Source organism: Symphalangus syndactylus, chromosome 4, assembly GCF_028878055.3.
Source record: "Symphalangus syndactylus isolate Jambi chromosome 4, NHGRI_mSymSyn1-v2.1_pri, whole genome shotgun sequence".
NCBI lineage: Eukaryota > Metazoa > Chordata > Mammalia > Primates > Hylobatidae > Symphalangus > Symphalangus syndactylus.
The window spans coordinates 85,062,533-85,079,160 of record NC_072426.2 but is presented as its reverse complement, the minus strand read 5'-3'; the positions used below and the strand labels follow the sequence as shown (position 1 = coordinate 85,079,160).

Here is a 16,628-nt window from a genome sequence, read left to right as displayed (position 1 = left end):
CATATTCACAGCAGCATTATTCACAATAGTTGAAACACAGAAGCAACTCAAGTGTCCATCAATGGATGAATGGATAAACAAATGTGGTATATCCATACAATGGAATATTATTTGAGCTTAAAAAAGAGAGAAATTCCAATATTCCACATAGATGAAACTTGAGAACATTATGCAAAATGAAATAAGCCAGTCACAAAAAGACAAATACTACAGGATTCTACTTATATGAAGTACTTAGAGCAGTCAAATTTATAAAGACAGAAAGTAGAATGGTACTTGCCCAGGGCTGGAGGGAGGAAGCCAGAGTTTCAGTTTGGGAAGATGAAAAAGTTCTGGAGATGGATGGTGGTGATGGTTGTACAACAGTGCAAATACACTTAATGCCACTGAATTGTACACTGTACACTGCTTTCTTCCCTGCTGAGTCCTCTGCCTGCATGTGACAGGTCTCAATAAGTGTGATGAATGAATGAGGACTATTTAGTACTGAGAGAGAACTGAGCACTTTATGTCCATTTTCTCTCTTAATTCTTATGACAATCCTGCAAAAGAGATATTATTCTTCCTATTATGCAAACAAGGACACAGAGGTACAGCGAAGATAAGAGGTGTGCCAGGTCATGCAGTAAGCAAGTGGCAGAGCCAAATCACACCTAGACCCAAGCCTGTTGCCAAAGCCTCACTCTCCCTCCTCTCACACTTCAATGCAATGGGCTTGGCTAAGCCCCTTCCTATGTATATAAATTCCAGGCTTTAAGGGGGCTTGCAGACTCTCTGCAGATAACCAGGCAAGGGACACACAGGGTCACTGGTGACCCTGTGACTATTGTCTCCCTTCTCTCTCCTCTCAGAGAGAGCTGGCAAGGAGACAGCTGGCAAGGAGGTACTGCCTCTTGCATCCTTCTGGGTCTGTGTTCCCTGAACTGGGCGTGGAAGTTCAGAGATCAGTGTGAGGAGTATTGGCCTCTTAACAATATCAAGTCTTCTCATTCCTGAACATGGAATGTCTTTCTTCTTATTTAGATCTTTTTCAATTTCTTTCAGCAATGCTTTGTTATTTTCAGAATATAAGTTTTATACTTCCTTTTGCTAAATTTATCCCTAAGTATTTTACTCTTTTGGATGCTCCTGTAGATGAAATTTTCTTAATTTCGTTTTCAGTTTGCTCATGGCTACTGTACACAAATACAATTGGTTTGTATATACTAATCTTGTATCCTTCAACCTTGCTGAATTTTTAATTAATTCTAATCTTTTTTTGTACTTTCTGTATACAAGATCATGCCATCTGCAAACAGAAATACTTTAATGTCTTCCTTTTCAATCAAGCTTCATTTTATTTCATTTTCTTGCATAACTGACCTGGCTAGAACCTCTAGTACAATGCTGAATAGAAGTGGTGAAGGCAAGAATCCTTGTCTTGTTCCTGATCTTGGAGGAAAAGTACCCAGTATTCCTCGATTAAGTATGATATTATCAGTGGGCTTTTCGTAGATGCCCTTTATCATAGAAGTTCCCTTCTATTCCTAGGGATAGAATAGAAGTTCATTTCTATTCCTAGTTTCTGGAGTGTTTTAATCATTAAAGGGTGCTGGATTTTATAAAATGCTTTTTCTAGTCTACTAAGACGGTCATGTGTTTTTGTCCTTTATTCTGTTAATATATTACATTAATTGATTTTCAGACATCAAATTACCCTTCCATTCTTACGATAAATCTCATTTGGTCATGGGGTATAATTCTTTGGATTCAGCATGTTAGTATTTTGTGGATGATTTTTGTATCTATATCCATAAGAGACATTGGTGTTCCAGCAATCATTCTCTGTCCCTCCTGCACCATCAATCTTTTGCAATGATGCTTTGTCTTCCAACTTAAAAAAATAAACGAACTTCCTCTTTACCTCACCTCCTCTTCCAGCTGCTGTCCCCATTTCTCTCTTTCCCTTTTCTGCAAACGTTTTGAAAGAGTTGGCTATGCTGACACTCCAATTCCCCTCCTATCATCCTTTCTCATTCCCTTTATTATCAGGCATTCCACAAAAGCCCCTTTGCTCAAGTCACCAATGACTGCTCAGCTTTCACCCTCTGGTTGATCTATCAGTAGCACTTGGCTGCAGTTGATCACTGCCCTTTTTCCTTCACTTGGCTCAGGGACCCTGGTGGCTTCTGGCTGTCCTCCCTCTTGGGGCTTGCTCTCTTTCTCACCCTCTCTGTTGTCCCTCCACCCGCTCTGGGCTGTCTCATCCAGTCTCATGACTTCAAACCCCATCTATGTGCTGATGGCCCCCTAAATTCTCTCTCTAGCCCAGTCCTCTCTCCTGATTTCTAGGCCGAAATATCTATCTGCCTACTTGACATCTAAACTTGAGCATCTTATAGGTATCTCAGACTAGGCCCATATCTTCCTTCCAAATAGCTGCAGTTCTCGTAGTCTTTCTATCTCAGTTAGTAGCTAACCCATTAGCTTCCCATTGCTTAGACCAAAACATCCCAGAATTACCCTTAACTTCTCTCATTCATTCTCTTACACCTCTCATCCATCTTAGCAGGGGAATACCACTGGCTCTACCTTCAAAATAAATCAAGAATTCAATGACTTCTTATTGCCACGGCCACTGGGCCAGGCCACCCTCACCTCTCACCTGCACTGTTGTGTAAGGAGCTCCTAACTGGCTTTGGTCTCTTCTCAACATGGCAGCCAGAAGGATCGTGGTAGAAGATGGGCCAGGCTCTTCCACTTCTCTGTTCCATACCATGAGGTGCTAACAGCTCTACCCTGATGACAAGGCCATTCATTCTTTGGTCTCTCTCCTCCCCTTTGCCCACTCTGCTCTGGCCACACTGGCCTCCTTGCTGTTCTTCCGGGATGGGCCCCCTGCCTCTGCCTGTGCTGTTATCCACCCTTTCTTTCCTTCTACTAAAAAGTTACCAGACCCTAACCCTATCTCTTGTGTTCCCCTCCCTGCCTCTTCTGTCCCCACTGTGCCCACCACCATCTAACCTGCCATGTGCCTGCTCAGCTGGTCACCTGCCTCCTCTACTAGCACATGAGAACTATGAGGCCTATGCCTGTCCTCCAGCTCGCTGCTGTCTCCTCAGCCCCTAGAACATTTGCGAGTCCATTGCAGATTGGCTGAATGACCAAATTAATTCCCAAATGAGAGGCACTCCAGCTGTGGCCACAGCTTGGTGGGCTGGTCAGGCTACCAGCGGTGAGGCTCCCCGACCACTGGCCTGCTCCCACTTCTCAAGGGAATGGCTGGGCTGTCCCATCTGCAGCAGGCATGCTGCCCACTCCTGTCTGTCAGAGGTGGCCTGCCGCTGCCAGAATAAGCACCCCAGGAAGAGCTCAGGGGCTCTGTTACAAAACAGTCAAAGAAGGACTGATCCTCTAAGCCTCCTTCCCAGGGGATACGGGCTAATAACAGCTCTGCCAGAAAACCTTCAGGGGCCAACTGAGCCCACCTGCCAGCACCATGCATGCCCAGACACGTCTGGCATCGCTAACTCCTGAGATTTCTGCATTTCCTCTATACTCCCAGGAGAAAGGAGATAAGCCCCTTTGATGGCAGTTCCTGTTTTAATGGTTGTGAGTTCTTCAGCACACAGCCTGGGAAGGCAGATAAATGCCAGGCCTGGGAAAGGGGTCAGTCTAGGGTCTATGTGGGATTCTGCCAAAGATCCCCAATTCTGAGCAAGCAGAGAGGGAGATGGACATGTGGCTGGGGAGCCAGGCCTGCTGGGTGCAGGTCTTGGTGCAGCTCTTGGATGGGCTATTTGGGCCAGGACCAAGCACAGTCTTTGAGGTCAGAACATCCACCTCCACTTCTCAGTTCTGCCCCCTAGCTGGCTGTGTCATCTTGGGCAAGTCATCTCACTTCTTTGACCCCAAGTTTCTCCCTTTGTTTCATTTATTTTTTATATGCACACATCTAGAAAAGCACTTAAAGCATAAATGTGCAGATAAACATGTTATTGTAAAAGGAACACCTGTGTAACTACCCAAGCCAAGCTAGAGAACATTTCAGATATGTATGCCCTTCTCCCATCCCATCTTAACCTCTTCCCTCCTCCCTACTATCCTGACTTTCATGGCATTCCTTTGCTTTTCTTTATATTCTGTTGCCTATCTATCTATAAATAACATAGTTTACTTCTACCCTGTGTTTCAACTTTATATAGGTAGATAATACAACATGTTATTTTGTTTGTTTGTTTGGGTTTAGTTCCACATTGTTTTTAAGATTCATGCATGTAGGTGGCACTGTAGTGGATTCATTCCCATTGTTGTAGTGTTTCCCATTGTAAGACTGAGTCATAGTTATTCATCCATTGTATTGTTGCTGGGCACTTGGGTTAGTGTCAGGCTATCATCAATAAGGCTGCCATGAACATCCCATGTATCCAAGTCTCCTGGTGTACCTGTGCACACATTTCTATGTGGGACATGCTTCATATGGAATTGCTGGGACACAGGTGTGCACAGCATCAACTTCAGCAGACACTGCTGATTTCCCTAGCAATATGTGCAAGTTTCTATAGCTTTCTATCCTCATCACCACTTGAAACTGTCTTTTTCATTTAGTCATTTAGTCATTCTGGTGGGTGCATACAAGTATCCCATTGTGATTTAATTTGCAATTCCCTGATTACTGATGAGGTTGTGCGCAGCAGCCTATGTTCACTGGTCATGAGGATTTCTTCTTTTAGGAAATGCCTGTCCAAGTCTCTTGCCCATGCTTCTGCTGCCTTGTCTGTTTTTGCCTCATTCATTTGTAGGAGTTTGGGGAGCGAGTAATTTGATGGCCATATGTGTTGCAAACACCTTCACCCAATCTACAGCTTATCTTTTCATTTTCTTAATCTACCTTTAACAAACAGATGCTCTTCATTTTATAAAATATAATTTATCAACAATTTCATAATAGATAGTGTTTTTTTGTAACTCATTTAAAAATTCTTTCTCTACCCCAAGATTATGATAATGTTCCTTCCCTGGTGCTCAAAATTGCCACCTGTCATACATCAAAGTCCAACCATGTAAGATTCTGCTTCTGGGCTCTATTCTGTTCCACTGGTTCACTTTCAGCAACCTGGAACCAAAGCGACTGTGAGGCTGCAGAAATCCCTGGGTGGGCTCAGACCTTTCCAGGCCATTAATCTAGGGCCCTAAGTCAAATGTGCTGCAACCTTCAGGGATCAAGGAGACCAAGGCTCACAGTGTGATATCATTCATGAAGCCTGAGAGAACAACTTTCACTCTCAACATTATATTGACTCTTCCTTGTAAGGGATTTATCATTGAATGAAAGGTGGTCAGGCAGACCATAGCCAGGGGTGGGAGAGGAGAGTGGGCAAACAGAGGAGCAAAGGAAGGGGCTCAGCCTATGTGGCTTGTGAAATCTGGAGACTGGCCCAGAGCCCCAAAAGGTGAGTCCCTGCCCAGACTGTATGCTGATCAAACACCACAGGGAGAAAGAGGACATCCATAGCTTGTGTGGTCAGAGCCCAGCCAGCTTTCAGACTCCCAGTCTCCACATTCAGCATGGCCCCAATGCCATGGTGATCCCATTATGAAAGATCTTTTCATGACCACTGCATATGGACACCAACCTAGAGATAGCGACTGCACGGCTGGGAGTCACCTTTCATTTCTCTCATACCCCAAGTCCAGACCATAGGCAAAACCTGGCAGCTCCACCTTCAGAATACACCTGCAGCTGGCCACTTTGCACCATCAGCTGCATGCCCACCCCATGGACTCTCCTGGCCTGCTGTGTCTACTCCTGTCCCTCTATGGTCCACTCCTCATGTGGTGGCCAGGGGGCCTTTTTCATAAATCTGACTCAGGTCCTGTGTGTCTCCTGCTCTGAGCCCTCCTGGTATCCCACTGTATATAGAACAAAATAAAAAATCCCCACCAGGACTCCAAGGCCTTGGTGACCACTCTTACCTCAGGCCCTCCCACTCTCCTGGTCTTCACTCCCTCGGGGCCCCGGCCTTCCTGACATGCCTTGTGTTCCCAAAGCTCGTCCCTACCTCAGGGCCTTTGCATGTATCCATGTCTCTGCTGGAATGCTCCTCCCCAGCATGTCCCTGGCTCCCTGTCGCTGCATTAAGCCTGCTTGGCCACTCCACCTAACCACACCCCCACCATCCTCTCACTGAGCTTCACTGGCTTTGTGGCATGTCTCACCCCTAGACACCACGAGACACATGTCCTTGTCTACCATCCCTCCCACAGAGAATGGAGATGAGGGAAGGTGGAGGTGTGGCCTATCCTCATGAATTCCTCAGCCCTGGAATAGAATCCAGTACATTTAGACGTCTAATACAGTTTTCAATAAAAGAGGAAGTGAGTACACAGCAGCCATTGGGTGACTCCCGAGGGCTGGCAGTGGAAGGGCCAGCCTGCTGTGAGAAGCACAGGATGCAGCCAGCAAGTCCTCAGTGAGCCGGGTCTTTAGGGCTCAGGACAGGCAGGGGGCATGATTACCTGGAGGCAAGGGTTCTAGAGGGTGGGCATGCGATCTACGGGCAGTACCTCCGCCCAGCGGGGCCCAGATGACCCGGCGGATGGCCTGCACCCAGTCCTCCATGTCACGCTGGGAGCTGGCCATGAGCAGGAGCGCCTCGGGGTTGGCCGGCACCTTCTCCCGCTCCCCGGCACCACCTGCAAGACAGGGAGACACAGGCTTACGCAGGGTCCCTGCCCGCAGCGCACTCTCCATCCCCGGCACTAGTCAGTGTTACTCCCTGTGAGATATTCCCAAAGTCCTTCCAGCAACAGCTGAGCTTCGCTTTTATCTCACAGTCCATCCCTTTCACACCTCACACATCTTTCTTTGGAGCCTTTCCCATTTTCTCTTTTTTCCCTTAGTCTCACTTTGTTATTTTCCCATGCCAAAATAGAAATAATTTAATGCACCCCAGGACACTATTAGAAAATAAAGCATGCAGATGTTAGGCCAGCTCAGAGACTTTCAGTGCCCCAGGGTGGCCTCACTTTATGCTTTGTTTCAAATCAATTTTGCCCATTTTAAGAACACAGTTAAACATCACTATGTGCTTTTAACTTTGGCTTGGAGATTAGGGCCTCCCTTCCCCATCCTGAAGATAAGAGTCTCCGTATATATTAAGGTCACAGAGGCTGGATGTCAAACCAGGATGCAGCACAGAGCCCCAGAATTCTCCACCACACCCATCTCACGGCTAGACAGTGGATCGGTACCTAAAGGCAGAAGGATCGGAAAACTCGGACAGTTGCTTGCGAACTGACTTTCCCCTCTTCGGTTCTCAAGTTTTCATGTGTAAGCGAATTGATCTTTGGGAAATACAAAAAACTATTTATACTGAACTTTACAGGTAATTTTAGGGTTTTCAAGAACAAGTTTGTCTTTATACATCCTACCCCCGACATCCCAGGACTATCTGCCAATAGGGTGTGAGATCCACAGACCTGTGTTCCCAGGGGATGGGTGGGCCCAAGCCATGCTTTGCTGGAACCTGTGACCCAGGGATGGAGAGCAGACAGGACCAGTGCTTACTGAGCACCTGGTTCGTGCCTGGGACCCTTCTGGTAAGCACAGCTGTCACACACATGCCCTCCTGGGGTTCTTTATCATCCACAGTGACTCCGTGAGGAAGGTACTATTTCCAACCACATTTTACAGATGAGAAAACCGAAGCACAGAGGAATTAAGCAACCTGTTGAATGCACGCAGCGAATGAGTGGCACAGCCAGAGATTCAAGTCCCGGCTCTGGGCTCTCAGCCATCCCACGCTCCCTCTTGCCATCTCTCCACCAAGAACTGGGGAAACCAAGCAGGCTGCTCCGAGGGCTGAGGCAGAGGGCAGGGCTGTGTCCTGGCTGAGGGCACCACAGCGGCCCTGCGGGGAGGCAGGGGGAGAGGCCATGGGGCCCAACGCTCAGGAGGGTGAGGAGCAGCCAGGGCTCTGTGATACCCCCTGGAGCCCTTCACTACACAGGTAAGCCCTGCTCGCCGGGGCTCAGGCAGCCGCTGGGCAGCAGAGCTGTGAAGGTGGGTAGGAAGGGAGCTGGAGGCTGAGACAGCGGAGCCCAACCCCAGAGGCTGCTCGGTTGGCTGCTGTGGTCACTCACAGGACTGTGGGCACTGCCACCTACCGAGGTTGCCACCTGGAAACAGCTCTGCCTTGGGGACAGCAGTGCTGCACAGCATTTGGGCTACGAAGGCTGGAATGGCTGAGTGTGCGAGATGGGGAGAGGAAGCCAGATGCCACCAGGAAGCTTTTCTATGTCAGCGTTCCTAGAAAAACATCTCAAGATGGCTTGGAAAAAAAAAAAAAAGGAACCTGGAGATCCACAGCTCCAGGAATTTGTGGTTACTTGGTTTGTCCTAAATATTCACTTTTGTACCTAATCTTGAATTTCTCATTTGAAGATTATTTTCCCTGTAGAGGGCCACCCAAGTCATCCAAGCTTCAGGCCCCACAAAACTTGGATCTGCCCTGCCCAGAGGCTGGCAGATACCCTCATACCCAGCTATGCCCCTGTCCTGGGTCCTGCCCCAACGTGCTCTCAGCCTAACTTTTTAAGTATTTATATATATTTTTATATATGCATAACTGTTAAGGAAATGGCCACACACTGTTTTGCAAAGTGACTGCTCCATTTTGCTTTCCCGCCAGCTGTGTATGACAGTTCTGGGACCCCCACATCCACACCAACACTAGCTATGCTCAGACTTTTTACTTTTAGCCATCCAAATAGGTGTGCAGGTGTTTGAATTTGCATTTCCCAGATGACTGATGATATTGGACATCTTTTATGTATTTAGTTGCTATCTGTGTGTCGTCTTTGGTGAAATATCTGTTCAAATCTTTTGCCTATTTTTAAAATAGGTTATTTATTTTCCATTATTGGTGTTGAGAGTTCTTGACATATTCTGGATATAAGGTCTTTACCAGATATTTGCTTTGCAAATATTTCTCCCAGTCCATGTCTCTCTCTTTTTTCATTCTATTAACAGTGTATTTCCAAGAGCAGAAGTTTTTAATTTTGCAAAGTCCAGTTAATCATTTTTTTCTTTTATTGAGTGTGCTTCCTGTATTGTATCTAAGAAATCTTTACTTCATCTAAGGCCATAAAAGTTTTCTTCTAGGTTTTCTTTCAAAAGTTTCACAGTTTTAGGATTTACATGTAGGACTATGAGTTACTTTTTGTATATGGGAGAAGGTGTAATTGAAGTTCATTCTTCTGCATATGCACATTTCAGCCGCACTTGGTGAAAAGTCTATCATTTCTCTACAGACACCAGTGAACCTTCATGTGCAATCGTGCTATCTGCAAATAGAGACAGTTTACTTCTTCCTTTCCAACTAGGAACCATTTCTTTCTTTCTTCTTCTAATGACACTGACCAGAGCCTCAAATACCATGTTGAATTGAAGTGGTGAGAGCAGACATTCTTGCTTGTTCCTGTATCTTATGACAAAAGCATTCGGCTTTTCACCATTGAGTCTATCTGCTGTTGGCTTTTTGAAAATGTCCTTAATCAGGTTGAGAAAGTCCTTTTCTATTTCTAATTTGCTGAGAGGTTTTTTTTTATTGATACATAATATTTGTACATATTTACGGAGTACATGTGATGTTTCGTTACATGCATAAAGTGTATAATAATCAACTCTAGGAATTTGGGGTGTCCATCACTTCAAGTGTTTATTATTCCTATTTGTTGGGAACATTTCAAGTCCTCTCTTCTAGTTATTTTGAAATATGCAATACATTGTTGTTAACTATTGTTACTCTACCCTGCTATGGAACATTAGAATTTATTCTAACTCTATGTGTGTACCCATTAACCAACCTCTCTTCATCCCCCTCTCTGCTCGACTCTTCTCAGCCTCTGGTAACCATCATTCTAATCTCTACCTAAATGAGACAAACTTCTTTTCAGCTCCTACATATAAGTGAGAACATGCAATATTTGTTTTCCTATGCCTAGCTTATTTCACTTAATATGCTGGTTCCATTCATTGCTGCAAATGACATGATTTCATTCCTTTTCTATGGCCGAATAGTGTAACATTTTGTATATATACCACAGTTTCTTTATCCATTCATCCACTGATGGACATGTAGGTTGATTCCATATCTTTGCTATTGTGAATAGTGCTGCAATAAACATTGGGGTACATTAATGTATTTATGCCTAGTGTTCCATTATTGGAATGCTAAGCTTGTGGGAGTTATGCATATCCTACTGCTCAAGGTCACTGCCAAGGTCTGATCTTTCCCCCCAAAATTTGCAATCTCCGGCATAAATGGGTTAATTCCTTTGATATACTGATTTCCTTTCTTTTGGATAAATACCAGCAGTGGAATTGCTGGATCACATGGTGGTTTTACTTTTAGGTTTTTTGAGAAATCGCCATACTGTTTTCCATAATGACTGTGTTAATTTACATTCCCACCAACAATGTATAAGTTTTCTTTTTTCAGTTTCTTCTCCAGTGTCTATTATTTTTTGTGTTTTTTATAATAGGCATTCAAACTGGGGTAAGATGATATCTCATTGTGGTTTTGACTTGCATTTCTCTGCATTTTTTTCATATACCTCTTCACCATTTGTATGTCTTCTTTTGTGAAATGTCTATAGGATCCTTTTCCCACCTTTTAATGGGTTGTTTTGCCAGTTGAGTTGCTTGTATATTCTGGATATTCGTTTCTTGTCAGACGAACAGTTTGCAAATATTTTTCTCCTATTCAACGGGTTGTCTCTTCACTCTGTCGATTGTTTCCTTTGCCGTGCAGAAGAATTTTAGTTTAATATAGTCCCACTTAGCTATTTTTGTTTTTGTTGCCTGTGCTTTAGGAGCCTTAGCCATAAAGTCTTTGACTAGACCAACATCCTGGAGTCTTGCCCTCTATGTTTTCTTTCAGTAGTTTCGTGCTTTCATGTTTTATGTGTAAGTCTTTAATACATTTGTAGTTGATTTCTGTACAGAGAAATGTGAGAGATGGGGTCTAGTCTCAGTCTTCTGCATATGGAGATCCATTTTTCCAGAACCACTTATTGACGAGGGTGTCCTTTCCCCAATGTATGTCCTTGGCACCTGTGTTGAAAATTGGTTGGCTGCTGAGCCACGTTTTCATTGGGAATGGATGTTAGATTTTGTCAAATGTCTTTTCTGCATCTATTATAATGACAGTATAACTTTTTAGTGTGTTAATTGATGAATTACGCTAATACATTTTCAAACGCTAAACCAGTCTTGCATTCCTGGGAGAAATCCCGCTTGGTAATGATGTATTATCCCTTTTATATATTGTTGCTTTGATTTGCTAAAATTTTGTTTAAAATACTTTATGTATTTTCATGAGGGATATTGGCCTGCAGCTTCCTTTACTTACAGTGTCTTGGTCTGGTTTTGGTGGCCTCACAGAATAAGCTATTAAATATTCCCTCGTTTTCAAACCTAGAAGTTTGTAGATAATTGCTATTATTGCTTCCTTAAATATTTGATATAATTCACCAATGCAGCCATCTAGGCCTGGAGTTTACTTTGTGGAAAGGTTTGTAATAACAAATACAGTTTCTTTAATATATATATCTATTTCTTCTTGAGTAAACTTTACTAGTTGGTGTCTTTCAAAGAATTTGTCAGTTTCACCTAAGTTATTGAATGAATTGGCATAAAGTTGTCCATAATGTTCCTTTATTATCCTTTTACTATCTGAATAAGCCGTAGTGATATTACCTCTCTCACCCTGATATTGGTAATTTCTGTCTTTTTCCTTTTCTCCTTCAATCAGCCTTGCTGGAGGATTACCAATTTTATTGATCTCAACAAATCAGCCTTTTGCTTCATTGACTTTGTTGTTTTTGTGGTTAGCAAACTTGTTTTTAAAGGACTAGATGGCAAACATTTTAGGTTTTTAGGCCATATAGTCTCTATCACAACTACTTTACTCTGCCACTATAGTGCAAATGCAGCCAAAGACAATATGTTAATGAAAGGTCATGACTGTATCTGTGTAAACTTCATTTACAAAAACAAGCAGCCAGCCCGCAGGTTGTAGGTTGCCGACTTGGGTCATAGTTCATTGAGTTCCACTCTGATCTTTATTTTTTTTTTCTTCTGCTTACCTTGGGTTTAATTTTGTCTTTTTCTAGTTTCTTACAGAGTTCAGTGCTATAATTGTCCCCTGAACTACTACTTTAGAGGCAGCCCCCAGATTTTGATATGTTGTGTTTTCATTTTAATTCAGTTCAAAATACCTTCTAGTTTCCCTTTGGATTTCTTCTTTAATTTGTGGGTTATTTAGAAGTGTGTTCATTTCCAAATTTGGGGGGATTGTACCAGAATATGGTATATCTTGCTAAGTGTTCTGTGTGCACTGAGAAAAATTATTCTGCTGTGGTTGGGTGGAATGTTCTATAAATGTCAATTTGGTCTAGTTGAAAGTTTTGTTCAAATCTTCAATATCCATACTGATTTTTCTGTCTATTTCTTCTGTCAATTATTGAGAGAAGGCTATTCAAATCTCCAATTATAATTTTAGATTTGTCTATTTTCTCCTTGTATTTCTATCAGTTTTCGCTTCAGGTAGTTTGAAGCTGTTATGGAGCATAAATATTTAGGACTGTTATGTCCTCTTGAAGAACTGACCTCTTTATCATTATGAAATGATCTTATTTATCCCTAGTCATATTTTTTACTCTGGTCTGAAATCCTTGATATAAATATAGCCATCCAGTTTTCTTTTGATTAGTGTCAGTATGATGTTATCTTTTTCCATCCTTTTAACTTATTTGTGTCTTTACATTTTAAGTGCATTTTTTATCAGGCATATAGTTGGGTCCTGCTTTTTATCCAATCTGATAAGCTTTATTTATAATGTGATTATTGGGATGCTTAGATTTAAGTCTGGCTTCTGTTTTCTATCTGTCCTTTTTCTCTTTTCTTGTCTTGTTTTGGATGGAGTTTTTGTTTTTTGTTTTTAATGATTTCATTCTATCTGCTTTGTTTGCTTATTAGTAAAAATCTCACTCTCTTCATGCTATGGGAATTGCTTAAGGGTTTATGGTATACATCTTTAACTTATCACAGTCTACATTAAGTGATATTATACCCCTTCATGTATAATATAAAGATCTTACAAGATTATACTTCTATGTCTTCTTTCCTGACCTTTTTTGCCGTAGTTGTCTTACCTTTTACTGGTATACTTTGTTATACATCCCATAATATATTGTTGCTATTTTTATTTTATTTATTATTATTATTATTATTATTATTATTATTATTTTGAGACAGGGTCTTGCTCTGTCACCCAGGCTGGAGTGGAGTGGTGCAATCTCCTCTGCCTCTTGGGTTCAAGCGATTCTCCTGTCTCAGCCTCTTGAGTAGCTGGGATTACAGGCACGCACCACTATGCCAGGCTAATTTTTGTATTTTTAGTAGAGACGGGGTTTCACCACGTTGGCCAGGCTGGTCTCGAACTCCTGACCACAGTTGATCCACCTGTTTTGGCCTCCCATGTTATTTTTACTTTAAAACTTAACATCTTTTGAAAATATTTAAATTATAAGAGAAAAGCATATATTTACCCATGTAGTTACCACAGTGCTTTTCATTCTGTTGTGTAGATTCGGATTCCCATATGGTATTATTTTACTGCTGCCTGGAGGTCTTCCTCTAACATTTCTTGGAGTATGCAGCTATTGGTGATGAATTCTTTCAGCTATTGAGTGTGGGAATCATTAATTCATCTTCATTTTTGAAAGATATTCTCACTGGATAAAGTCTTCAAGGTTGGAAATGTTTTTCTTTCATAACTGTTAAGATGTTGCTCTACTTGCATTGTTTCTCATGAGAATTTTGCCATCACCCTTATTTTTTAATGTTTTGTGTCTTTTTTACTGTTTCACTAGTTATGGGTAATTTGATTATGATGTGCCTCAGTGCAATTTTATTCAGGTTCCCTATACTTGGAACTCACTGAACTTCTTAGATTTGTGAGCTTATAGTTTTCATAACATTTGGAATATTTTGGCCATTGGTACTTCAAATACGTGTTTCCATCCCCTGTCCCTGCTTGAAATTCCAGTTACACGTATATTACACAACTTGAGGTTATCCCGTAGCCCGCTGATACTCTGTTTTTGTTAAATTATTTTTTTCTCTGTGTGTTTTATTTTTGTATAGTGTGGTAGCAGAATAACAGCTCCCCAAAGACATCCACATGCCTGTCCGTGGAACCTGTGATTAGGTTAGGTTACGCAGTGAAGAATTAAGGTTGCAGATGGAATTAAAGTTGCTAATCGGCTGGCTGCTTCAAACTAGGAAGATTATCCTAGATTATCCAAGTGGGCCCAAGGTAATCATAAGGGTATTTAAAAGTGGAGGGGGAGACAGAAGAGGAGTGTAAGAGAGAGATGTGACTACAGCAGAAGGGATAAAATGTGAGAAGAACCTGATCTGTCATTTTTGGTCTTGAAGGTGGAGGAAGGGAGCCAGGAGCTGATGAATGCAGGCAACCTCTAGAAACTGCAAAGCTGAAGAAAAATGGATTCGCCCTCAGACCCTTCATAACGGAATTCAGGCCTACTGACGCCTTGATTTAAGCCCAGTGAAACCTGTGTCAGACTTCTGACCTATAGAACCATAAGGTAAATTTGCATTGTTTAAGCCGCTAAGTTTGTGGTAACATGTCACAGGCCAGGCACCAGGCACTGTGGCTCACGCCTGTAATCCCAGCACTTCGGGAGGCTGTGGTGGGAGGATTGCTTGAGCCCCAGTTCAAGACCAGCCTGGGCAACATGGCAAGACCCCAACTCTATGAAAGATAATTTTAAAAAATTAGCCAGGCATGGCATGACCAAGCCTGTGGTTCCAGCTACTAAGGAGTCTGAGCCCAGGAGTTCCAATCTGCAATGAGCTGTGATCACGCACTGCACTCCAGCCTGTGCCACAGAGCAAGATCCTGTCTCAATAAATAAATAAATAGTAAACAATGTGTCACAACAGCAATAGAAAACTAATACAGCTAGTTGCTATTGCTATGTCTTCACAAATCTTTTCATGTTAGTGTGTCTAATCTGCCATTAACCCCACCCAGCATTAGTTTTCATCTCATACATAATAGGTTTGATCTCTAGAAGTTTAATTTAGGTCTTTTTAAAAAAATAACTTTCATGTGTCTACTTTTTGATCATATAGAATACAGTTAGATAAACTGTTTTAATGTCTTTGCTAATTCTAAAATCTGTGTCATTTCTGGGTTTGTCTCAATCGATTGCTTTTTATTTTTCTCCTCATTATGGGCTACATTTTCCTGCTTCTTTGCATTCCCGTTATTTCTAATTAGTTGCCAGACACTGTGATTTTTAAATGGTTGGGTGATGAATATTTCTGTATTTCCGTAAATATTCTTCAGCCTTTTTCTGGTATGAACTTAGATTCTTGGAAAGAGTTTGATCCTTACAGATTTTGCCTCCAAGATTTGTTAGGTGGATCCAGAGTACTCAGTACAGAGCTAATTACTTCCCACTACTGAGGGGAAACCCTTCTGTGTATTCTGTCCTACGCCCTACAAGCTGTTAGGTTTTACCGTCTTGCAGGCAGGAACAGGCGCCATGCTTTGCCTGGTATTAGCGTGGGCGCTGTTGCCTCTGATCCTTTCTGGTAGTTCTTTGCCCAACCTGGGGTAGTTTTCCTCACGTGCATATGCTGATGAGTGCACGGCTCAATTCTCAAGGCATTTTTCTCTCTGTGCAGCTCTTTCCTCCTCAGCAGCTACCCTGCAGACTCTAGATGTTTTGGTCTCTCTGGACTTTTAGCTCTGTCTCTTCAACTCACGGAGTCCAGCCGGCTCCACCTGGGTCTCCCCTTCCTGCATACAGCCTGCAAACTTTCTCCAGGCAGTCAGCTGGGGCACATGTAGAGAATCACCTTGTTTCCCATCTCTTGGGGGTCACAGTCCTTCCCTAACATCCAGTATCTTGAATGCATTGTTTCAAATATTTTGTGCTTTTCTTTTTTCTTTCTTTTTTTTTTTTTTTTTGGTTGTTTCAGGTGGGAGGGTAAATAGGTCCCTGTTACTTTATCTTGTCCAGAAATGAAAAACCTATTACCATGCCTAAGGGCCTACTCTATATGAAACACCCTGCAAGGTGCTTAACAGGCACAGTCCCAGGCAGTCTTCATAGACACCCTAGGAAGGAGCATTGATGATCCCATTTGACAGGTGGAAAAACTGAGGCTCAGAGAAGTTAAGAACTTTGCTCATGAACAGGCAAGTGGAGGTGTTGGAATTCAAACACAGGTTTGTTCGCCCATAAACTCATTCTGTTTTCTCAATATAAAATTTTCCTTATGGCAATAAAGGGGAGTGCAAGGAAGATGAAATGGGGGATTACAAGATTACAACAAACTTGGGGACTTTCTACAGTGTTCCATGGTTTATGCTGACCTTCTTCTCTGTAACTTAGGAAACATTAGTATTAGCTTTACTTAAATGAATAAGAATTACGCTGGCAAATATTTCAGGAATAAATTCATTATGAAAGATGAGGGTCTATTATCATAGTTCCTGGTTTTTCCTCTTTTTTAGTTGTCTGTGTGGCCACTGTGTTTCCAC

At 42.5% G+C, this 16,628-nt stretch overlaps 1 protein-coding gene across 13 annotated transcripts in view; it reads right to left on the bottom strand.

The window, feature by feature from the left end:
* ARHGAP22 (Rho GTPase activating protein 22) overlaps positions 1-16,628 on the bottom strand; it is a 210,072-nt gene that overhangs the window by 26,495 nt on the left and 166,949 nt on the right. For 7 of the 13 annotated variants that reach the window (XM_055275387.2, XM_055275386.2, XM_063638050.1 and 4 more), the window contains one exon: positions 6,499-6,675. The exons of 3 other annotated variants lie outside the window; for them this stretch is intronic. In XM_055275387.2, the coding sequence (XP_055131362.1) occupies positions 6,514-6,675 (162 nt within the window). In that variant the 3' untranslated portion in view covers positions 6,499-6,513. The remainder of the gene's footprint in view (positions 1-6,498; positions 6,676-16,628) is intronic. 3 more of the 13 variants (XM_055275381.2, XM_055275382.2, XM_055275383.2) reach the window with 1 other exon arrangement.